The 25231-nt window shown below is 43.0% G+C and overlaps 1 protein-coding gene across 1 annotated transcript in view; it reads left to right on the top strand.

Moving 5' to 3' along the window:
- The first annotated feature begins 6815 nt into the window (after positions 1-6815).
- The window catches only part of ntsr1 (neurotensin receptor 1 (high affinity)), a 50139-nt gene continuing 31723 nt past the window's right edge, over positions 6816-25231 (top strand). Inside the window, exon 1 of the mRNA XM_029719592.1 lies at positions 6816-7627. Within this exon, the coding sequence (XP_029575452.1) occupies positions 6935-7627 (693 nt within the window). The 5' untranslated portion in view covers positions 6816-6934. The remainder of the gene's footprint in view (positions 7628-25231) is intronic.

Here is a 25231-nt window from a genome sequence, read left to right as displayed (position 1 = left end):
GAACTTACTAAATGACTGAGAGGTTGACTGTGTGATATTAAGTTGCTTCTTGTGTAAATATTTTCTGTCTGGATTTTAATGATTATCTCTTAAATAATTATGAATAGATCCACCATTGAGCACAAAAACAACACTTGTTACAGAATCATTTTACATAGAAATAACATCAGTCAGACAAACCATGCCTGACAACATGAGGCACCAATACATCAAATTGTAGAGCATTTTAAGATTAGTCCACAAGTGAGGTGTACAAAAATGAAAAGCTTTTTTGGCTAACTCCGCAGCGACCAAAGGAATTCCTTGTGACCAGGTAATATGGACGTTTTTGTAAGAGCTTCATAAATTAAAAGAATACAATGTTTCGACCTATGCGACATCAGAGAGGGCCTACCTACTTTCTGGTAGAGAATGCAGTGATGAGTACTAAACCTGTCACCCGTAATAAAAGTGTCCTATAAACTGCATCTAACGGCTTTAATAAAGTGGCAGTTGCATTCATATAGATGATGTCACCATAGTCTAGTACCGGTAGGAACGTCGACTGAATGATCTGCTTTCTACTATTCTACTATTATCATGTGGTGGATATGGTGGAGATCATGTGTTCAACTGCAAATCTCAAAAGTTTGAGTAAAGACTCTAGAGAAGGTTGATGGGATGGTGAGAGAAAACGGATGGCGGATATGGCCATGAAAATAACAAGATATTCCAGAAGGCTGAACACAATCAGAGAGGAGCAAGATAAAACATTGAAGCAACAGACAGATATAGATGAGGCCAGAGAGCAGGCAGAGCAGATGCTCACAGGAGATTTTCTACAGACTGTGGCGAGAAGAACATATACAAGGGGAGCAATTTCCTCTGTCCGTGTGTATGGTGGAAAGAGTGAGGGGCTGCGCGCAGATAGGTCAGGGAGGTGCAGCTCTACAATCAAACATAACCTAAATGTTAAAAGTGACTGCTCGAAGTGCCGTAATAGGAGCAGCGACATATGGGTGTGCTATCCTGACAAAACACAGAGAGACTTTGGTCAGACAATTACTACCATCAGCAGTGATCAATTATAGTAATTGTTAACCCTTTTCTTATTACACTTTATGGTAGCTTCTTTGATCTGGCAAATCTGATCACAATAACTGTGTTCTCAAAATATGAAAACATGGGTTAAGAGTGTAGTGGTGGAGTGTATAAAGCAAACATTTTACCCTATCAATGGCTCACTTTATGCAAGTTCTAGGCACATGTATTTCTGCACATATTTAAACTTATGTTATTTTCAACAAAAGAAAAATCTAAATCATGACCTTTTGGTGTTACTTCATTCTACAATAAAGTAAAACATTAAAGTGGCAATATGTAACTTTTTGGCCGACCTGACTAAATTCACATAGAAATGTGAGTTATAGATATATAATTATAGTCTAAGAAGGAGTAGATCTGTTCTATATACACTATTTCTATGCTTACCATGCTTAAGTTATGTTTTTGCATGTTTTACTTTTGGTTTTGTACACCAGCTGACACAACATTTTTGGTTTCACAGCGGTTTTGAAACCGCTATTTCACAGCGGTTTTGACAGTACAGTAATTCTCTACTATACTGAAGCCACTGTATGTAAGGGTGGGTGAGTGAGTGGGAGTCCGTGCAAAAAGTTTCTTCAGAGCAGATGTGAAGAGTCAGATGTGAAAATAGTCTCTAATGGGCAGGTGACTGTCTGTGGTCTATTGAACAATCAGATGTTCTGGGTAGGGCTGCAGTGGAGGTAGATGATTGCGCCGGTTTTTGTTCTGACTGCGCTTTTTCTGCCCGTAAGCGTGCTTGGCCCTTCTGACCTAGTCAGGTCCTCAAACTCAGGGGAACGCCAGGGTGGAGAGGTTATAAAAAAATGCATCAGGGTCCTCTGGGTCATGACACCATACCTTCAGTTGCTTCTCTTCAGCAGAGAGTTCTTTTGACCAACTGGCCAGAGCTTGTGAAATTAATCAACAAACTTGAATATCAAAGCTGAAAAAGCACACTCTAAAATCTGTGGAACAAGTGTCAACTTGGTACTTGTACAGTATTTAAAATGTATGGATTGGTTTACATTTATAAACATACCTGTCTCTGGTGAAGCTGCCTTCGTTTCTTTGCCGTCTGAGGTTTCTGACGACTTATGCCTCTGTCTATCAGTCCAATACCAATTTGCAGCTGCATTTGAGGAGTCAGTGTAGTTTATTAGCAGGGGCTATATGTATCAAAATCCTTGTGAAAATTGTAAGATGTAGAACTGTTATAGTCAGTCCATGTCTTTATTGGACTACTCCCCTTCAATCTGCCATGCTCCACTCTCCATCTGTGTATCGTAATCTCAGTTGACTGACCAGCAGACCCAGTACACAGGTGTTGTGTGGACTCTTCTTCCTGAAACATGAAATTCAGTTCATGCATCATATTCGCACCACTATTTCATGTAACATTTGAGAATGCTAAGATAACCATCATACTATAACATACCCTGATGGCTTTAAAAAAAAATATATACACATATATATATACACATATATATATATATACATATATATACACATATACATATATATACACATATACATACATATATATGTATGTGTGTATATATATATGTATATGTATGTATGTATGTATGTATGTATGTATGTATGTATGTATGTATGTATGTATGTATGTGTGTGTATATATATGTATGTGTGTATATGTATATGTATATATATGTGCGTGTGTATATATGTGTGTGTGTGTATGTATGTATGTATGTATGTATGTATGCATGTATGTATGTGTGTGTGTACATATATATATATATATATATATATATGTACTGTATACAGTACCAGTCAAAGGTTTGGCCACACCTACTCATTCTGTCACGCCTGCCCCCGCTCTCCCTCCCTGGCACTCAAGGGCGCCAGGCTGCCCAGCACTACACACTCCTGCCACCATCATTATACGCACCTGTTTCCCTCGTCACGCACATCAGCGATTCATTGGACTCACCTGGACTCAATCACCTGCTTTCATTTCCTTTCCTATATCTGTCTGTTGCCGAGGTTGTTCCCCGCTTCAACATAATTGCCGTTTGTCATTGTGTTACCCGGTTCTAACGCTGTTCTTGTCCTGTTCCTTGTCTGTGCAATATTAAATGTTCACTCTCCGTACCTGCTTCTCTACTCCAGCATCGGTTCTTACACATTCCAAATATGTCATCAAGGCTCATCAACACTTTTTTGGTTACTACATGATTTTATGTGTTATTTCATAGTTTTGATGTCTTCACTATTACGCTACAATGTAGAAAATAGTAAAAATAAAGAGTAAACTAGCAAACGGATCGTGCCTCCATCTGGTGACCATTTAGGTAAGAGTTCTCAGCTGAGGTACCAAATTTCATTCAGGAATATGAAGTATTGAATGAGAAAAGAGGTGGGGAAAAACTCACTTTAGCAAGCATTGGCCAATCAAAACCTAATATAGATGTGACTAACCAAACAATTATTACATCTAGGCTAATTAGATCAAGTTCATCTGATGTGTCTTTCTCAAGCACAAAAGCCTTGAGCCATGGATAGCTGCTAAGCAGGGCTCTTCTGGCTCTGAGGAGAGGCTATACTGTAGATAAGTACACTGGTAAATATTAATATAGGTGGTTGTGTGACAGACTGGGACTGGAGCCTGCAGACAGAGCAGAGCAGCCCTCCAGCGTTGCCAGGCCCTTTGATTAGCCTGGCCCGAGGACAGCAAGTGAGTCAGACAGACAAACAGAAAGACAGACAGACCCCCATCTCCCTCAGCAGACAAATGTCAGTTTACAGGGGTGCCCTCAGGCACACAGAAAATAAGAATTCCTCATTGACAGATAGCGAGAACTTCTTAGTTAGACAAATGTTAAAATTACGCCAATCATCCATCCAGCTGAGAGCTAGCGCACAATGAATGCTACAGTGTTGAATGCTCACTTTGGCTGCTGAGAGCGTTGTCACAAACCGTCTCGAAGTCCGTAACAAAAAGGGAGACAATGTGGACATAAGGAATAACCAAAATATATTTATTAACTGAAGTAACCTAAATACAATTAACAATGGTGTGTGTAGTCAGTAATCAGCAGTGTAAGTGAGTGGTTGCGTGCATAGATGTGATAGTGAGGGGTGTGGAAAGGTGTCAAAGCAAACAAACAAAACGGCCACAAAAATGCCACAACCAAACTCTAAAAGTGTGTCTGCATGGAGAGAGTCTCCTCAATGAATGGGGAAGAGGTGTATTTATCCCGGGACACACCCGAGCCCAGGTGTGTCCCATTTTGCTGACGACCCTCCCGGCTCCGCCCACCAACATCCTATTAAGGAAAACAACCACAAAGAGAAGGAATTCGGCAGATAGAGTGTGAGGGTCGTCACAGCGTGATCACACAGTCTTCTGGAACAGCTGGTGCTCTCATGCATGTTTCAGTGTTATTTGCCTCGAAGCGAGCATAGAAGTAGTTAGCTCTCGGCTGTGCGTCCCTTTGTAGTTTGTAATGGTTTGCAAGCCCTGCCACATCCAACGAGCGTCAGAGCCGGTGTAGTACGATTCGATCTTAGTCCTGTATTGATGCTTTGCCTGTTTGATGGTTCGCCGGAGGGCATAGCGGGATTTCTTATAAGTGTCTGGGTTAGAGTGCCGCTCCTTGAAAATGGCAGCTCTAGCCTTTAGCTCAGTGCAGATGTTGCCTGTAATCTATGGCTTCTGGTTGAGGTGTGTACGTACGGTCACTGTGGGGGGGCGTCATCGATCCACTTATTGTTGAAACCAATGACTGATGTGGTGTACTCCTCAATGCCATCGGAGGAATCTCGGAACATATTCCAGACTGTGCTAGCAAAACAGTCCTGTAGCTTTTCATCTGACCACTTTTTTTATTGATCTTGTCACTGGTGCATCCTGCTTTCATTTTTGCTTGTAAGCAGGAATCAGGAGGATGGAATTATGGTCAGAATTGCCAAATGGAGTGCGAGGGAGAGCTTTGTATGCGTCTCTGTGTGTGGAGTAAAGGTGGTCCAGAGTTATTTTTCCTCTGGTTGTACATTTAACATGCTGATAGAAAATTGGTAAAAAGGATTTAAGTTTCCCTGCATTGAAGTCCCCAGCTACTAGGACCGCTGCCTCTGGGTGAGCGTTTTCTTGTTTGCTTATGGCGGAATACAGCTCATTCAATTCTGTCTTAGTGCCAGCCTCTGTCTGTGGTGGTATGTAAACAGCTATGAAAAATACAGATAAACTCTCTAGGTAGATAGTGTGGTCTACAGCTTATCATGAGATACTCTACCTCAGGCGAGCAATAGCTCAAGACTTCCTTGGATATCGTGCACCAGCTGTTATTTACAAAAATAAATTGTCCGCCGCCCCTTGTCTTGCCAGATGCTACTGTTCTATCCTGCCGGTACAGCGTATAACCAGCCAGCTGTATGTTGATCGTGTCGTCGTTCAGCCACGACGCCGTGAAGCATAAGATATTACAGTTTTGAATGTCACATTGGTAGTTTAATCTTCTGCGTAGGTCATCTATTTATTCTCCAAAGATTGCACGTTTGATAGCAGAATGGAAGGGAGGTTTATTCGATCGCTGACGAATTCTCAGAAGGTAGCCCGCCCTCTGGCCCCTTTTTCTCCACCTCCTCTTCATGCAAATCACGGGAATCTGGGCCTGTTCCCGAGAAAGCAGTATATCATTCGCGTTGGGCTTGTCAGACTTGTTAAAGGAAAACAAGGATTCTGCCAGTCCGTGGGGAGTAATCGCAGTCCTGATGTCCAGAAGTTATTTTCAGTCATAAGAGACAGTAGCGGCAACATTATGTACAAAATAAGTAAAGAAATATGTTGCAAATAAACGAACAGAAAATACAATCGGTTGGGGACACGTAAAAAGTCAGCCTTCTTCTCTGGCGCCATTGTTACCATAGACACTAAATTGACGTCTGTCCCCAGTGGAAAGCTTCTAAGGATGTGGTAGCTTACATCTTCTCCATGGGGCCCTGTGTAGAAAGATTTGGGAGGAGAGGGAGTCGGCACCTTCTCCAACACAAAATCCATTCAAAAAGATTTAGGGGCTTCTATATCCCATTAGCAATAAGGCTGTACAAACAACCCTCTATAAACTAATGCATGTAATCATTGTCTGCTTATTTGATTACATTTTCGTAAACATTTTTTTTTTTTGCTGCTGCTGCTGTATATTTCATATTGATTAGGCATTATCCTCTGCTCTGCTGCTCTCCATACAGATGTGAGTTACAGTAACCATTCATCATGAATCTTTCGCTTGGGTGCGCACACACACACACACACACACACACACACACACACACACACAGTCTGGCTGTCTCTGATACAAAGAGTAGTTAAGCACACCCAAGCACTCTAGTTTTCTAGGCTAAGTGGTTCACAAATGACAGTAAAACTATTACATATCAAAATCCAGAGATCACTTCTTATTTTCATTCAGTCATTTCAATGTCAATTTTTTCCCCAAAAATATATTAGTCCAATAGCCAATACTATTTCAGTCAACATTTATAGACATAGATGTAGGCTATCTACTTTCTAAAGCCATTAAATGGCAAGATTCCGTTTATAATGATTAAGTCTACTTTAGGTATTCAAGGTGAAATATCAATGCATATATCAACAAAAAAACACAATTTACTGAATGCCACTGCGTCATCGTACAAGGTTTCGAGTCAAAGCACGCCTCCTCCTGTGCCAGATATAAAATCATCACAACTTGCCTCTTGGGCTCAAATCGGTACTCTCCCTTTGCTGCTTTTACGCGCAAACTCACTTCCCTCACTAACGCTACATGTGTTTTCTCAACAGGATTTATATATTTTGCAGTCTTTAACAAGTGATTCTAAGAGTCAATTATTTACATTACACAATATGGAGGTTAATTTTACACTGACAGGGCGCGACTTTCTAGATTTACGCGCGTTGGCGCAGAAACTTCTGACTCAGGGAAACAACTACTCTCTGCGTCTGGTGAACTACTCTCTGTTTGACAACGGATCGGGGTTCGATGAGGAGGACTCATTGGACGTGAACACTAACATCTACTCGAAAGTCCTGGTCACTGTGATCTATATCGCGCTCTTTGCGGTCGGTTGCTTAGGAAACTCCGTCACGCTGTACACCCTGCTGACCAAGAAGTCACTACAAAATCTCCAAAGCACTGTCCACTACCACCTAGCGAGTCTCGCCGTCTCTGACCTGCTCATACTTGTCCTTAGTATGCCCGTCGAACTCTATAACTTCATCTGGGTCCATCACCCTTGGGCGTTCGGAGGAGTCGTTTGTAAAGGTTACTATTTCATTCGGGATGCTTGCTCTTATGCCACAGCATTCAACATTGCCAGCCTCAGCGTGGAGCGTTATATGGCAATTTGCCACCCTTTCAAGGCAAAGAGCATCATGTCGCGCAGCCGCACCAAGAAGCTGATTAGCGGGATGTGGGTGGCTTCGTTCCTCCTGGCCTCTCCGATGCTCTTCACCATGGGCCAGAAGTACCATGGGCCCCAAAGGGAGAAGATATGCACCACAATCGTGTCACCTGTCTTATTGAAGATAGTGATTCAGGTGGGTTTGAAACTCCTCCTTATTTACATTTTAGCAGAAGCTCTTATCCAGAGCGACTTACAGTAGTGAATGCATACATTTCATACATTCTCTTTTTTTCATACTGGCCCCCCGGGGGAATCGAACCCACAACCTTGGCATTGCAAACACCATGCTCTACCAACTGAGCCAACAATCAGTTGTGTAGTGCACAGGAGGTTGGTGGTACCTTAATTGGGGAGGACAGGCTTGTGGTAATGGCCGGAGTAGAATGAGTGGAAAGGTATAAAATACATCAAACACATGGAAACCATGTGTTTGATGCCATTCCATTCACGCCGTTCCAGCCATTATAATGAGCCATCCTTCCCTCAGCAGCCTCCACTGGAGTAGTGGTATTTTACGCACCAGTTTAGTCACTGTACAGCACACACACACACACAGAGAGAGGAGGAGAGAAATGGTGCAGGAGAGTAGGATGAGAGAGATACAGAAACATAGATGAATACCCAATAATCAGAACATTTGAATTAATTTCCCCACTCATGAGAGACAACCTGGTGGTATATTTTGGAGATGCAATATGTAATACTGTTGAGGGGTCCTTGGATGGAAGTGGTCTGGTTGTCATGGTGATGGGCTGCCGCAGTTGTTTGTGGAAGTGTGTGACTGGTGATATTGTGGCATCAAGTAGCCTAGTGATTAAAAACCAGGCCAGCAACTGGAGGGTTGCTGGTTAGAATCCTAGCTCAGAAGATTTATTGCAGAGGGTTGCTGGCATTATCCTAAATACTATCGCCTGCTGTTGTGCAGCTGAACTAGGCACTTAACCACCTGTAATTGCTGCACTGTGATTGCTTCCCACCACTTGGCATATGTGTGTGTCTCGGGATGTTGGGTTGTGCATAAAGATATCTTTCCAATCTCTGTACATTAATGGACTATAAAGTACATATAATCTTATCTTGTCCCTCATTGCAATGTCCCCACACCCTCCACTTCCATCCTCACATATCATTGTCATATACAAAAACTGAGAGAACAGCAAGCAAATACAGGAAATCCTGTCTTCTAAGGGTGCTGCTGTTGCGCAACATATTTCTTCAGAATGTATGGTATAGCAAGGTTGAGCTAGGGGCTTGATGGAACGGCACCATAAATTGTATGAATTTTGCGCTTCCACTGAACTTACCATAATCTCCAAAATCATAAGAATTGCATTGCCAGAGCTGTCAGTTTTTTCTTTCCACTTCCCTTTTCCCTACAGACAACATGACCATTTCTTACATCATGTAATTTCACTTCTTCTCCTCCTCCTACGCATAGGGATGTCATTACACACGCTGCAGGAACACACTCTCCTCCGCAACAAACCATGTGTAGCCTAGGATACCTGGAGGGCAGCCACAAATGTCTTCGCTTATTTTATTTTGTTGGTCATAAATACTGACATTGTCAAGCATCAGGACACGGGAGGCAGTTTATCAACCTAAGGCATGGTGATAAAAGGGGGGTCACCACTACTACACTAGTTGTGTGTGCATGTGCCAGAGATGTATTAGTGACTCCCATTTCAGAAGCAACTGAACTAATAAGTCTGTTTACCTTTCAGTTTAGTTTCCTGCTGTTTGGTAGTGCAGGGCCCTATAACACTTCATCCACCAGTTTGATCACTACAGAGAGAGAAAGAGAGTCAGATAGATGCTCCACTGGCTGCCCACAGATGTTTTTGGGTGTGGAGGAAACGTAGCACTCTACGTTGATGTGGGTAGAGTGTGTGTGTCCGTTTGTGTTTGTCAGTGCGTACGTGTTTGTGTGGAGGGTGTGCGTGCACGTTTGTGTGTCAGTGTTTGTGTGTGTTTGTGTGCGTGTATGTGGGCGTGTGCAGTATTACTTAGTTTTTGGCATAGAGCACCACAGAATAATAGGGGAACTCCGGGATTAACATGAGTGGTGTCCCTCTGTGCAGGGAACTCTCTGGTTGTATTTCTGGAGAGTCCATGCTGTGTGAAACACTTGGGATTGTGGTCTTTCTCATTCCAACCACCTCAGCCTGCTGTGACACCACTGGGAAACAAACCAAACTTTAGCACTCATGACTGATGACAGAACCGTGGCACAGCTTTCTGTGCCTTCCAGGTAACACCTCACAAACTCAGCCAAGGCTTGACTTGAGTCCAAAAGTGTCTTGCTGCGTTTAGGCAGCCCAATTCTGATCTTTTGCCCAATTATTGGCAAAAGATCTGATAGCTCAAAAGACCAATTAGTGAAATTGGGCTGCCTGTGCACTGTATCAAAGTTATTGAGATTCAGTCAAAATGACTCGTTTAATCAAGCCAAGTCAACAAAATTAGGAAAATGTTAAGTTGACAAAAACAATGTGTTTACTCAACTTAGAAATACACAACCATGAAGTCAAAGAAAGTGCAGCAACATACATTTTGTTGACTAAAAATTGAAAGTGTTTTTTACATTGGATAAAAGTAGAGACTCAGAGCTACAAAATGGTATATCATACACTACAGTTGAGGAACAATGGGAAAGTGATTCTGCTTTGAAAGTTGATAAACCTGTGAACTCACTTTTGAGAAAATGGCCTTTGAATATTTTGGTACTACTACTGGAGAGCCGTTCTTTATCTACACCCATTCAGCATCGTTCACACCCTCTTAAGCTTTAACCCCACCCATCTCTTTAAGGGTTGATTCGAGCATTCTGTACTAACAGCAGTCAAGCACCCAAGCTAACTTGCTAGCTACTTCCAAACACAAACGAGAGAACATCTCACTGAACATTACTCGCCCTAGCAGAGCTGGTTAGGCTGTTATATTATCCAGAGCGTTGGTGACTACAACTGTGCTGTCAGATTGTCCGTTTGTAAATTCAGAGCGTTTCGCTCTCTGAGCGTTCAGAGCGCACACTGGACGCTCTGGTCGATGAGAAGGGCTGATCCGAACGGTTTGACCTCACAATCAATGAAATGTATTTATGAAGCCCTTTTTACATCAGCCAATGTCACAAAGTGCTATACAGAAACCCAGCCTAAAACCCCAAACATCAAGCAATGCAGATGTAGAAGCACGGTAGCTAGGATAAACTCCCTAGAAAGGCAGAAACCTAGGAAGAACTAGAGAGTGGCAGTCAAACAATGGCAGTCAAACACCCAAGCTAACTGGATAACATTGGCTGGCTAGCTTGCTAGCTACTTCCAGACACAAATGAGAAAACACCCCACTCTGACCATTTTACTCACCCTAGCAGCGCTGTTTAGGCTGTTTTCATGTTATCCAGAGTGTTGGTGACTAACTGTGCTGCTGGCAACAATTTCATTATACTTTTTTGCCCACGTTTACTGACACCAGGCATATTAAACAGGTGCTGAGCGTTCGTAAATTCATCAGTTATTCTGCACTCTGGCACACTCAGACAAGAGTGCTCTGAAATTGGAGTAGCTGGCCAGACTGAATTTACAAACACACCCGAAATGGTTACTTGCATAGTGGAGTCTTTTGTTAAGACATGTAGCTAGCTAGCTAGCTAGGTAAACAATGAACCATAATCCCAACTCATGACGTTACTACCGTGCATGAATCTGCAGGTAGCTAACCAACCAGGTTCAATGTTAGCTAGCTAACATTAGGCTATAGCTAGCCAAGCAAATGGCTCTGAGATACAATAAGATCATACACATAACGTTAGCTAGCGAGCTTGAAAGCTAACGTTAGCTAGCTAGGTAAACAATGAACCATAATCCCAAATCATGATGATACTACCTTGCATGAATCTGCAGGTAGCTAACCAACCAGGTTCAATGTTAGCTAGCTAACAATAAGCTGTAGTTAGCCAAGCAAATGGCTCTGAGATACGAATAATAAGATCCTACGCGAAACGTTATCTAGCGAGCTAACATTAGCTAGCTAGCTAACAGTACACTAACTTGAAATTAAACCATTTTCTTTCAAAATTAGTAATGTGTAATATCTGTAAATGTAGCTAGCTAGACTATTTTACCCATACACATCATTCATAGATGGATGTGTCTCCTGTCGGATACCATGGTTGCCCTTAGTTTGAGATGTAATCCAGAGACAGGTGTTTTCTCCATCTCCTTAGCTATCATCATACTCAAATTCCACTGATTTCAAAAACTCGGTCCTCTAGAAAGTGGAAAGCAACACTTATGCAGTTTTACTACACTATACATTTTTTTTTAAAGCTGCGTTAGACAGGATTACCTAGACATACTGACCAACTCAAATAGACATTTTGATTAAAAAAAACATTTAAGTTCAAATGGCTCTCCTGTGAAGTAGTGACCCACGACATATGCCTAGTGTCTTCAAAGGGTTCACAAATGTCAAGTTAAGATGACTTAAACTTGTTTAATTGTCTAGACTTGGGTAACTAAGTTGAATCAATGAATATCAACGTGTTTACTCAACTTAGAAATACACAACCAAAAACTCATATCCTCTAAAACAACAGAACAGCTCTATTGACAAACAAAATGTCAAGTTTAGATGACTTCAACTTATTATTATTTTGGGGGGGGGCGTAGCTCATTAGAATAATACCCAGCAACCTTTGCAAGTGTTTAATTTGAACATTTAAAATTTGGTCATTTAGCAGACGCTTTTATCCAGAATGACAACAGTTAGTGCATTAAAGAAGAGTTAGAAAAATGTATTTACATTTTACTCCACAATGATGCATAGTACAAAATACATATTTTTTAAAGAACACATTGTGGATCACTCAAATTGAGTTTTGAGACACTAACAACAATCAGTCAAACATCATACAGGCATCATCTACAGTGCATTCGGAAAGTATTCAGACACTTAACAAATGTTGTTACGTTACAGGCTTATTCTAAAATTGATTAAATTATTTTCCCACACCAATCTACACACAATATCCCTTAATGAAAAATAAAAAACTGGTTTTTCGAAATGTTTGCATATGTATGTATATATATATATATATATATATATATATATATATATATATGTGTGTGTGTAAATATATGTATATATATAGATATATATATGTGTATATATGTATATATATGTATGTATAATATATATATATATATATATATATATATTTATGTGTGTGTGTGTGTGTGTGTGTGTGTGTGTGTGTGTATGTGTGTGTGTGTATGTGTATATATATATGTATATGTGTCACGTCCTGGCCAGTATAAGGGTTAATTAGTATTGTAGTTTGGTCAGGACGTGGCAGAGGGTATTTGTTTTATGTGGTTCAGGGTGGTGTGTTTGTTTAAAGGGTGTTTGATTTAGTATTTCCGGGTTTTTGGTTGATGGTCTATGTTTATGTATTTCTATGTGTAGTCTAGTGAGTGTGTTTCTATGTTGTGTTAATTGGGGTGGACTTCCAATTGAAGGCAGCTGTTTGGTGTTGCCTTTGATTGGAAGTCCTATATTAGTTGGGTGTGTTTGTCTTGTATTTTGTGGGAGATTGTTCTGTGTTTAGCCTTGTGCCTTGCAAGACTGTTGGTTGTTCGTTCATTTTCTTGTTTTGTTATTTTGGTATTCATTTTGGAAGTTAAATAAACATCAAGATGAGCCTGCACATACCTGCTGCGTTTTGGTCCTCCTTAACCAACGACAACCATGACAGAATCTCCCACCTCACCAGGACCAAGCAGCAGAGGAACGAGGAGGAAGGATGGACGTGGGCAGAGCTAAGGAGGAGCGTTTCCAGGGCGATGGAGGAGTTTATGAAACTCGAGAGGCCGCCCCAAGAATTTTTTTGGGGGGGCACAAGGGGAGTTTTGCGGGGCAAGAATGGAGCCCCAGGCCAGCTCCCCGCACTAGCATGGAGGTGTGTGTTCACAATCTGGTACGCCCAGTACCAGCACCACGCACCAGGCTTCAAGTGCGTAAACCCAGCCTCGCCAGTCAACAGTCACCAGAGCTGCCAGCCAGTCAACAGTCGCCAGAGCTGCCCGCCAGTCAACAGTCGTCAGAGCTGCCCGCCAGTCAACAGTCGTCAGAGCTGCCCGCCAGTCAACAGTCGTCAGAGCTGCCCGCCAGTCAACAGTCGTCAGAGCTGCCCGCCAGTCAACCATCACCAGAGCTGCCCGCCAGTCAACAGTCGTCAGAGCTGCCCGCCAGTCAACAGTCGTCAGAGCTGCCCGCCAGTCAACAGTCGTCAGAGCTGCCCGCCAGTCAACAGTCGTCAGAGCTGCCCGCCAGTCAACAGTCGCCAGAGCTGCCCGCCAGTCAACAGTCGCCAGACTGCCCTGAACTGCCGGAGCGGCCAGACTGCCCTGAACTGCCGGAGCGGCCAGACTGCCCTGAACTGCCGGAGCGGCCAGACTGCCCTGAACTGTCCCGAGCGGCCAGACTGCCCAGACTGTCCCGAGCGGCCAGACTGCCCAGACTGTCCCGAGCTGCCAGACTGCCCAGACTGTCCCGAGCTGCCAGACTGCCCAGACTGTCCCGAGCTGCCAGACTGCCCAGACTGTCCCGAGCTGCCAGACTGCCCAGACTGTCCCGAGCTGCCAGACTGCCCAGACTGTCCCGAGCTGTAGTTTGGTCAGGACGTGGCAGAGGGTATTTGTTTTATGTGGTTCAGGGTGGTGTGTTTGTTTAAAGGGTGTTTGATTTAGTATTTCCGGGTTTTTGGTTGATGGTCTATGTTTATGTATTTCTATGTGTAGTCTAGTGAGTGTGTTTCTATGTTGTGTTAATTGGGGTGGACTTCCAATTGAAGGCAGCTGTTTGGTGTTGCCTTTGATTGGAAGTCCTATATTAGTTGGGTGTGTTTGTCTTGTATTTTGTGGGAAAGTGACACACAAACATGTCCTGTCATTCCCACTACCATGCCAATCCATCTGCCATTCAGAACCTAGCATTAGGGTTGGCCAATGCTTGTGTGATATTGACATGTTGCACAGAAACACTCTCACAGAGAGAGTTGGGAGGATGGACACTAACGCCTGTTTGGCTCTCTGGCCTGCTGGCATGTGCTCCTGGCACCACTCCCCTTGGAAAGAGAGCCTGTGCTGGGGTCTGGACACTGGTTCCTGGCCCGTCTGGTCCACTTAGTTGCTGGCTAGCTGGTGGTTGGATGACTCCTCCATCCCCACTCCTTCCCTCCTACACCCCCCCCCCCTCGCCCAACACTCAGGCTCAGAAAGAAGAAGATAATTGCTCATGGTTTGAGAATTTGAAAACCTACAATATAGCCAACAGGAACTAGTCCAAGCCTTGTGTAAAAAGTAGATGAACTTTCTCAATGCAACCTAATCAACTTTTGTTTTGTAATTATTCAGACCAAAGCATATTTTCTCCTGTGTGTCTGTACTGTAGGCTTCTGGCCTCAAACTCAGATACAATAACACATGAAAGAAGTTAACAACACCGCAGGGAAGGCAGTACCCAGACTCCTGTTTCCACTGTTCCATCTCTGAGGCTGGAATTCAGCACAAACTTGGCTGACAGGCAAACATTGTTTTCAACCAAAGCAATTGAGAATAAACACAATAAACTGAGTTTAAACTGAGAGTAGTTTGGGTCTCATGTTGGTGATGCCTGTGGTTTTGTTTTGTTCATGCCAGTTTGGCGGTGCCAACAAGTTTATTTGGGTGTCTTTTCCAATCTAGCCAAAGCAAAATATGCCATTGTGGTGAGGTTGGCATGCTCATGTGTGAGGGGGAGGATATTTGGAAGGGTTGTGCAACCTGATGTATGGTCATCTCTGACTCTAGATTTACTTCAACAATGGATGATCAGTGAACTGCTGTGCAATGTGCCCTCCTAGGAGAGGACGCAACGTGATGTAAATTATAATATGGATTGAACCTTCGGGTTAAGAGTTTATTTCTTTATTACAAAGGTATTACATTTTTTGGAGTCCCATACCCAGGGCATAGGTATCAAAAACATTCATCATTTGTAATTTGCTCTCCATCACCCAGAGAGCTTCTAGACACCAGGTGAATTGAATCTCATTTCAGCTCCAGACTAAAAGCTATGTCAATAGCATGAGTTACACCATTCAGAGAACTGCTCAGCTTAGTGTGCCTACGTGACCCAGGGACCCAAGAGTGTTTTAGCACACTAAGGCATATGCTGGCCATAAGATTAACAATACGGTAGTACCAAATAATCACAAACTACAGTAAATTAATGAATTGATCTTCCATAGTGCAAACAGTAAGAGTTATTGCTTTTTTGGCGTGTGTGTTATAGCCTGCTAAATCCTTGAATAAATATTCAATCTATCCTGGTGATTTAGTTTCAGATTAAAATAAGAAAATCTAACAGAATAGCAAATGACAGTTTTCTTGGCTCATCTATGTACAGTGTTATGGCTCAGAGAGCTGTCCAGTTGATTCCCTTGCTCTGTCCATCCACCAGGAAGAGACAGAGATCGTGAGCAAAGTATGTGAGCGGAGCATGCCCAATTTGACTTGAGTGCGGAGCGAGTTTCCCAAAGGCTGGAGCGTCGGCCTTCTCGCCCTCTCCAATTTCGCTCCAGTAGTGCTCACTTCACTTTATAAGTTCAGGGCATGCCCAGCCCAGCATGTATTTGTAGGATACTTGTGTGCTGCTGTAACCCCTTGCTTTAGCTACCGTCATGGAGTTCGCTAAATATTTCAATAAATAAGGTCCAAAAACACACAGGTCCAAAATCAAGGTGACTTACAAAGATGAGGTGGACCAAGAGCAAGAGAGGGAGTGCAGTGATGTAGTGTCCACAACTAAAGAATCGTTGTGGAATCTAGACGCGTATTCCTGAAAGCGTGATGCTATACTACATGTACGTGCTAACAGAAAGGAACGAGATGGGTAGCCAACTAAGTGTGCCATTTGACACAAGTATTTTATAAGCAAACAATCAGATCTCTTAAAAGTTTTGTTAATTTTCGTTCTATTATCTATACAATAGGTTATCATTGATTTTGGCCCAATAGGTGTCACACTCTGACCTAAGAGAGCTGTTTTTTCTCTGTTTAGTTAGGTCAGGGTGTGATATGGGTGGGCATTCTATGTTTTTTGTTTCTATGTTTAGTTCTATTATTCTATTTCTATGTTGGAGGTTTTTGGGATGATCTCCAATTAGAGGCAGCTGGTTCGCATATTTAAGTTGTTTTTTTCTATTGTGTTTTGTGGGTAGTTGTTTTCTGTTTCGTTCACGTAACCTGACAGAACTGTTGACTGTCGTTTTGTTTCTTTTGTATAAGTGTTCATTTTCATTAAAATATAATTATGAGCACGCAACACGCTGCGCCTTGGTCCCCCTCTCTATGACAGCCGTGACAGAACTACCCACCACCAAGGGACCAAGCAGCGTGATATGGACCTATGGACATTTGAGGAGATAAGGAGGAGTATATCTAGGGCTTTGGAGGATTTAGGGGCAGGAGAAGAGCGCCTTCCAGGGGAGCGGGTGGAGGCAGCAAGAGCGCAACAACAACGGAAGAACGAGAGGCAGCCCCCAAATTTTTGTTGGGGGGGGCACATGGGTAGTTTGGCTGGGCCAGGGGTGAGACCTGAGCCAACTCCCCGTGCTTATTGTGGTGAGCATGTACCTTCCTCTCGCACACTCCCTCCAGTGCGCCTCCATAGCCCAGTACGTCCTGTGCCTGCTCCTCGCACTCTCCCTCCAGTGCGCCTCCATAGCCCAGTACGTCCTGTGCCTGCTCCTCGCACTCTCCATCCAGTGCGCCTCCATAGCCCAGTACGTCCGGTGGCTGCTCCCTCGCACTCTCCCTCCAGTGCGCCTCCATAGTCCAGTGCCTGCTCTGCACACCCGGTTCTCAGTGCGTCTCTCCAGCCCGGTGAGACCTGTTCCAGCTCCACGAGAAAAGCCTCCAGTGATAATCTATGGTCCGAAGCCTGTAGAGATGATCCATGGCACGAAGCCTGTAGTGATGATCCATGGCCCGGAGCCTGTAGGGATGTTCCATGGCACGAAGCCTCCAGAGGTAATCCATGGACCGGAGCCTGTAGAGATAATCCATGGCAAGAACCCTGTAGGAATGATCCATGGCCCGGAGCCTGTAGAGATGAGCCATGGTACGAAGCCTCCAGTGATGATCCATGGCATGGAGCTTGCAGCAACGGTCCCTAGTACGGAACCTATAATGACGCTTCCCAGTCCGGAGCCTCCGGCGACGCTCCCCAGTCCGGAGCCTCCGGCGACGCTCCCCAGTCCGGAGCCTCCGGCGACGCTCCTCAGCCCGGAGCCTCCGGCGACGCTCCCCAGTCTGGAGCCTCCAGCGACGCTCCCCAGTCCGGAGCCTCCAGCGACGGTCTGCAGCCCAGAGTCGTCAACGGCGGTCTGCAGCCCAGAGCCTTCAGCGGCAGTCTGCAGCCCAGAGCCTTCAGCGGCAGTCTGCAGCCCAGAGTCTTCAGCGGCGGCCTTTAGCCTAGAGTCTTCAGCGGCGGTTGGCGGTCCAAAGCTTCCGGCGATGATCCACGGTCTGGTTCCTCCGGACACACAGAAGCGGGGGGATCAGCGGGCGGTGGGGGTGCTACGCCCCGAACCAGAGCCACCGCCAAGTGCAGATGCCCACCCGGACCCTCCCCTATAGGTTCAGGTTTGCGACCGGGAGTCCGCACCTTCGGGGGGGGGGTACTGTCTCTGTTTAGTTAGGTCAGGGTGTGATATGGGTGGGCATTCTATATATTTTTTCTATGTTTAGTTCTATTATTCTATTTCTATGTTGGAGGTTTTTGGGATGATCTCCAATTAGAGGCAGCTGGTTCGCATTGTCTCTAATTGGAGATCATATTTAAGTTGGGGTTTTTTTCTATTGTGTTTTGTGGGTAGTTGTTTTCTGTTTCGTTCACGTAACCTGACAGAACTGTTGACTGTCGTTTTGTTTCTTTTGTATAAGTGTTCGTTTTCATTAAAATATAATTATGAGCACGCAACACGCTGCGCCTTGGTCCCCTCTCTATGTCAGCCGTGACAATAGGCCTGACATATTACCTCTTTCAAGGAGCTTTCCGTTTCTATAGGGTTATTTTGCCTAAAAACCTTTAGGCCTACCTATAGAAAAAAAAACTCTGCATCCCTGCCCATCCTGGCAAGAGTGGCCTGAAGGGTGTTATAAGCATCTCCAGTGGCTCTGCAAGCGCGGAGAGGGTATTCTCTGCTGCTGGCCTGCTTTCCAGGCACCATCGCATGAGCCTGAAGCCACAGACTCTGGCCAAACTCCTCTTTCCAAAAGTTAATTCAAAGGAATTTTTATTTAATTGAGTCTAATATGGGATTTTTCATTTAAAAAAAATGACATTCTAAGTCACAACCTATTTGCGCGATTTATAGACTCTAATAATTTAATACAACTAAATGTTGTTTAAATGCTGAGTGCTTAATGTTCCTGCCAGCCTAGTGTGTTGCACTCACAAATGCTTCACAATGTATTTCTTTGTAGGCTATAGCCTTGAAATATTAATAATATAGCCTAAATAATATATTTTTGTTCCTTCTTCTGATCTATTTAGTGTTTATATACTGTTTTAATATACAACATGTAGCCTATTTGAAATGATGAGCGCTTCTAACAGTCACCTTTTCATGTTGTTTATTGAAATGCTTTTTATTCAGATCATATGGTTTGGTTTCAGTACTTCAAAACCAAATGGTAGGTCCAGGTAATCACAAAAATAGCGGTTAACAAAGAAATAGGTACTCTTATATGCTTCATTTAGAGTTGTTAATGTAACTTTAGTTGTTCTACAAACGTTGGGCTATATGTTTTGATTTTAATACATTGTAAAACTGCATGATGGGACACTAATGATGATTTGAAAAAACTTGCATGAAAGGCATGTGATCTGCTTAGTTTTTTTGAGCAGGCTGTACACACTTCAGTCTCTCATTCAACATTTGACAAGCACTTGATAATGCCTCAAATTTCACGGCGGCATCCCTTTTGGGTGGCCCTAATGCACCCCAAAAAAATCCATGCCTTTTGTGGCCCTTGGCCCTGAGTGCTGCGTGCTCCGAAGCACCTCTCACTCACATGGCTCTCTGTCATGTGATCGGGTCTTTCTCACAGGCTACAAGTGAAGACAGACACATCGGGGAGGCAACTGCGTGCGTCCTTATCCAATTCCGAACTATTCACCAGCCAACAAGATGAGGAGGCCTAAAGAACAGCAAAAGCACTAGCCTATGTCAATCTACTATCCTCCATAGTATAAAAGTTTACCTATTCTGTGTGAGAAATAAGTATTCCAATCATGGTCTGGGACAGTTGTGGGATGCGACAGATCCCAAATTAATTAAACCGCTAGCATCAAAAAAACTTTTTTTCACTATGGGGCTGACGCAACAGATCAGAACATTTAGCTTTAAATGTTGATCAACTATTAGGCTATTTCTTCACATTATAAGCGCAGCAATGTGCACATGGCAGTAGTCTATAAGCGCAAATGTGCCATTATCGGGAAAACACCATTATCAAAAGTAACCACAAATGTGACTGACCGCCTCAAATCGGTCTTATGAAATTATGTTTTTTACATTGGATAAAAGTAGAGACTCAGAGCTATAAAATTCTATATCATACGCTGCATTTGAGGAACAATGGGAAATTAATTATATTTTGAAAGTTGATAAACTTGTAAACTCACTTTTGAGAAAATGGCCTTTGAATGTTTTGGTACCTAGTAAAGAGCTCTTCTTTGTCTACACCCATTCAGTATTGCTCTTAAGCTTTAGCCCCACCCATCTCATTTCACTCTCGGAGCATTTAATGCGCACACTTGATGCTCTGGCCGATGACTTGTTTACCTCTGGATAACATGAAAACAGCCTAATCATATCTGCTGGCAACAATTTCATTAGCCTTTTTTTCCCGACTTTTACTGACACTGAACATATTCAACAGGTGTTGTGCATTCGTAAATTCATCAGTTATTCTGCGCCCTGGCATACTCAAACTGAATTTACGAACGCACCCGAAATGGTTACTTGCATAGCGGAGTCTTTTGTTAAGACATGTAGCTAGCCAGCTAGGTAAACAATGAACCTAGCTAGGTAAACAATGTGTAAGATCATCACTGGGGCCAAGCTTCCTGCCATACAGGACCTATATAATAGGCGGTGTCAGAGGAAAGCCCACACAATTGTAGACTCCAGTCACCCAAGTTATAGACTGTTTTCTCTGCTACCGCACGCCATGCAATACCGGAGCGCCAAGTCTAGGATCAAAAGTCTCCTCAACAGCTTCTACCCCCAAGCCATTAGACTGCTGAACAATTCCTCAAAATGCACTGTTGGTTAAGGGCTTGTAAGTAAGCATTTCACGGTAAAGTCTACACTTGTATTCGGCGCATGTGGCAAATAAAGTTTGGTTTGATTTCAACAACAAAAAATTCAATGTGATGACGTTGAATCAACGTGAAAAACTGACTTGGATTTGCAAAAATTCATCAACCTGAGGGAATTTTGTTTTGTTTTCTCTCAACTTTTAACCTAAATCCAATTACATGGTGACATTTTCTGTTGAATTCACGTTAGTTGACAACTCAACCAAATGCAAATCAAAACTAGATGTTGAAATTGGGTCACATCAACTTATGGTCACAGTGAGTCACAGTAAGCAATCTGTATACCCTCCAATCTGTATGGTTGAAGTGTTACAGATTGCACACTAGAAATGTAAAGGTAATTTCCGATTGAGCCAACATATGCAGCGTTTACCGTGAAGCATTGTCTGCTAACGCCGGAACATTGCCTTAAATTTCAATCACGCTGTAACCCTGAACTTCTGTTTATGGATTGAATAGAGCCCAAGTCATAGTGACCCATAGGGCAGGAGGACCCCCTGTTTCTGTAGCGAGAGACAGCTTGGTGTACAAGTACACCCCCTGGATAGGACCCTAGACAGGATGCTAGTCTGTCACAGGGCTTTAACCCTAATCCATCTCCTAATCCATGCTGAGTGCCAAGCAGAGAGGGATATGTTCGAGTCTTTGGTATGACTCGACTGAGGATCCAACTCCCAACCTGCCGATCGAACACCCAACCTTCAGATCACCTTACTTTCCACAACCTTTTTTTACCTAAAAAGTCAGACCCCCCACTTACTGAGAACTGAATAATCACACATTTCATTAGGATCTTCAATAGACTAGTCTTCAAGACTTCAATAGACACATTTGATTATTTAATGAGTCAATTGGGAAAAGAACATTTTTTTTTAATTAGTCAAGACATTGTCAAATGCAATGTACCTGGCTGTTACGAACACACATGTTTATAGAACACTGCTGAACTATAAATCAAATCAAATCCCCCAAAAAATTATCACATACACATGGTTAGCAGATGTTAATGAGAGTGTAGCGAAATGCTATAGATATATGGTTTACTGGTATTCATATCATAATTACATTATAGTATAGAGTGAGGATTAAGGGAATTCATAATTAATCTTTTCTTATCATGAAGCTTTTATTCAGGTCTGTGGGCACAGAAAATCCAAATTGGCCTGGTCATAAAAGGGTGGTCAAAGCAGCCAAACTAAGAATGGTTCACACAACACCCACAATAAGGGAATGGATGGAGAACAAAAGGGTAAAGAACTGTGAAATTATTTGCTACAGAAATTACGAAAAGAGTCTTACAAAAAACATCTGTTAATTAAAGAGAAACGCGGTCAGCAGCGTTTGAGTTTGGATCAGGAGCAGGAGGGCTGACACAAAGGGACAGAATATGGCTACCCAGGACCAGTCATCATCAGAGCAACAGCCAATACTGCTGTTGGTAATCATGCAATTTCCCCACTTTGTATTTCCAAACAGAGCCAAAGTGTGTTTGATTAGTCCTGCTGGGTCCCTGTATGCATAATGCCACAGAGCCAATAACCTGAAATAATTTTTCATTGAACTTAATGAGAATGGAGAGGAAAGAAACATGCCAGTACACATCAAGACACTTTCATCTACTTCTAAATAACCAATATCCTCTCCCCATCTGTACCTGCATATATATATATATATATATATATATATATATATATATATATGAGAGCGAGAGAATTGAATGGAATGCCTGGGCATTCCCGGGAGGAGTGTTTTCATGGTGCTGAGGTTTCTGGGCAGGTATTCTTTGTTTTGTGTGTGAGACTGGCCTTGAGCCCAGAGCAGACAGCTCTCCCTGGGACAAAGTCAGAGACAGCACCGGGGTTAAACCCAAGGGCAAACCCAGAGCCAGCCTGCCAGATGTTCAATGGACTCGCACATTCCACAGACTGCTATACAAACAAAAAATGTGTGTGTGTGCGCATGAAAAGCTACAATAATCGCCCAGCATTGACAATACAATCTAACTCAACTGTATACCCACAAATGACAATTGGACGCCCACAGAGGAAGTTTCTGAAAGGTAGTGTTCATGACATTGCATTAAACAGTTAACATACCACCAAAATAAAGCTGTTTTGGCCTTTCATCTTTTACTGGAGGCTAGGAGCTGCTGTGGCTGGAACATACTGTGTTGATCTTGGGGACAGACAGAGACACACAGTATGATTTAGAGGTGTTTTATAGTCTAGACGGGTGTCCTCAGATTCATGATCCTTCCCTTAATCCTGTCAGTTCCACTGAACAAATGGGGAATGCTTAACGAGTGATACAGTGTATGATCTGAAGTTCAAAGGTCTGCTAAAGCTACGGAGTGCTAATAACATGGCATTCTCAAAGCATGCAACAGAGCATGCGAGCAAATTGTTAAAATCCTTATATAGCCTATTTTTCTCTCGCATAAAGTACAAGTTCACAGCAAAAATATATAATTAGAAAGCTCTAATCATTGAAAGCTGTCATTGAAAGTGGCTCAGACTGGCTGCAGCTCGTTAGGGTTTTGTCTCCTCTAATTGCCTGTCCCAGCTTAGCCTCGTTAGGGCCATGCAATCAAACAGTTCATGTTTTCCCAAAGCATGTTCTGCCCTGCCGTTTCTGACCCTGTTCATTACGCACACTAAGTCCTCTCAGGTTTTCAGAAGGGGGAGCTTTTACACCAATTTTCCTGGCAGACAGACCAACCACCTAATTTCCAGTCATCTGTCTAAAAGCAGGAGGGCAGAACAGGGCAAAGGGAAACCCCAAACTCCTAGGGACCAGTGCCAAGAAAACAAACAGACTTAGGCCATGTCCGAATACTTGCATTCTAAATAGTAGGCATTTTGGGTATGCGAAAAAATTGTTTTATGAGAAATGTAGATTTATTTTTATCTTTTAAATGCCAAGATGTCATACTCATTTTGTCTTTTAATCTATCAGAATTCGCTGCACACTTGAGGAAGATAATAATCTTCAGAGACCCATGTGTGTCTGACAACATCTAATAATCAGCTGAGGAGACGCACTGTACCAAAATGAATGAATGGCGGGAATCAACGCAATTGCGCATTAGATGAGGCATTTTTACTAAACTGTACGTTCTAAACAGTATGCAGTTTAAGGAAGTAGTAGTCAAGCCAGATTTTGGACACAACCTTTGGAGTGTAGGGGTAAAAAGAAATCTATCTACTGGCTCTTCCTACTTTCAGTCATGTTAAATGGAAGTCACAGGCTCTCTGATTTGAAAGGTCACAGGTGTTTTGAGGGCCCATACTGCAGATAGTATTCTGTGTTTTCCAGTAAACATTACTTGGTCACATTTATCTGTTTCATTCGGTAGAGATACAGGAAACGATGCTAAAGTATGTTAGCTAAAACTAGATCCAGGAAAAAAATGTTCCTCTTCTTATGGATATAGAATGAGTATGGGACCAAAGATTAGGGTTTGTTGGATCCTGTTACTGTAGCATCTCTTGACATGGCTGAATACTGTAATTCTGAAAGATGACTGTGATGAGGATAAGGGTAGGGCGTGGTGGGTGGAGAGGACTTCTGTCAAAGATTCAAGGCCTATCCAAGGCTCAAGGCATACAGTATACAGTACTTAAAGTTTAAACGAGCACTGTAAACTCTCTCTTGAATTTGTTGGCCCAGTGCAGACCCATTGTGTCAGGGGTAGTAACGTAAGCAGATATTGAGTAGCTTCCATTCCTCATGTCTCTGTTGGATCATAAAGGGCACATGTAAATGGACAGTGTCAGTGCTTCGCACTGTCAGACAGGCAAATTAATGGCTGTGAATGGCTTGCGTCATAAGTAAAGTAATTATATAACCTTCATTCATACCATGCTTTTGTTGTGCTCAACGCTCTAAATCGGCAGTATTCCTATGAATCATAATAATGTGACATGCTATACTTAGTCTGTATCAACAGGAACAGTACTGCTCATTCTTAATATAATTTGAGTAATTTAACATCTTATCCAGAGTGACTTACAGAAGCAATTAGGGTTATGTGCCTTGCTAGGGCACATCAACAGATTTTATACTTTGTCGGCTCGGGGATTGGAACAAGCAACCTTTTAATTACTGGCCCAACACTATAACCGCCAGGCTACCTGCCGCCCTTTATCAGATAGCACTATGCATACCAGGCCCTGCGATAGGCTAGCATCCTGCCCAAGGGGTGTACTTGTACATCAAGCTGCCTCACATTAGGGTGGACATCAATAAGGCTTTTTTCACTTCATGTGCACTATCAAACATGTCAATAAAATTTTACGCACGG

Source organism: Salmo trutta, chromosome 28 (genome assembly GCF_901001165.1).
Source record: "Salmo trutta chromosome 28, fSalTru1.1, whole genome shotgun sequence".
In the NCBI taxonomy this organism is placed as follows: Eukaryota; Metazoa; Chordata; class Actinopteri; order Salmoniformes; family Salmonidae; genus Salmo; species Salmo trutta.
The sequence above is the reverse complement of the archived record's forward strand: the minus strand, read 5'-3'. Positions and strand labels throughout refer to the sequence as shown.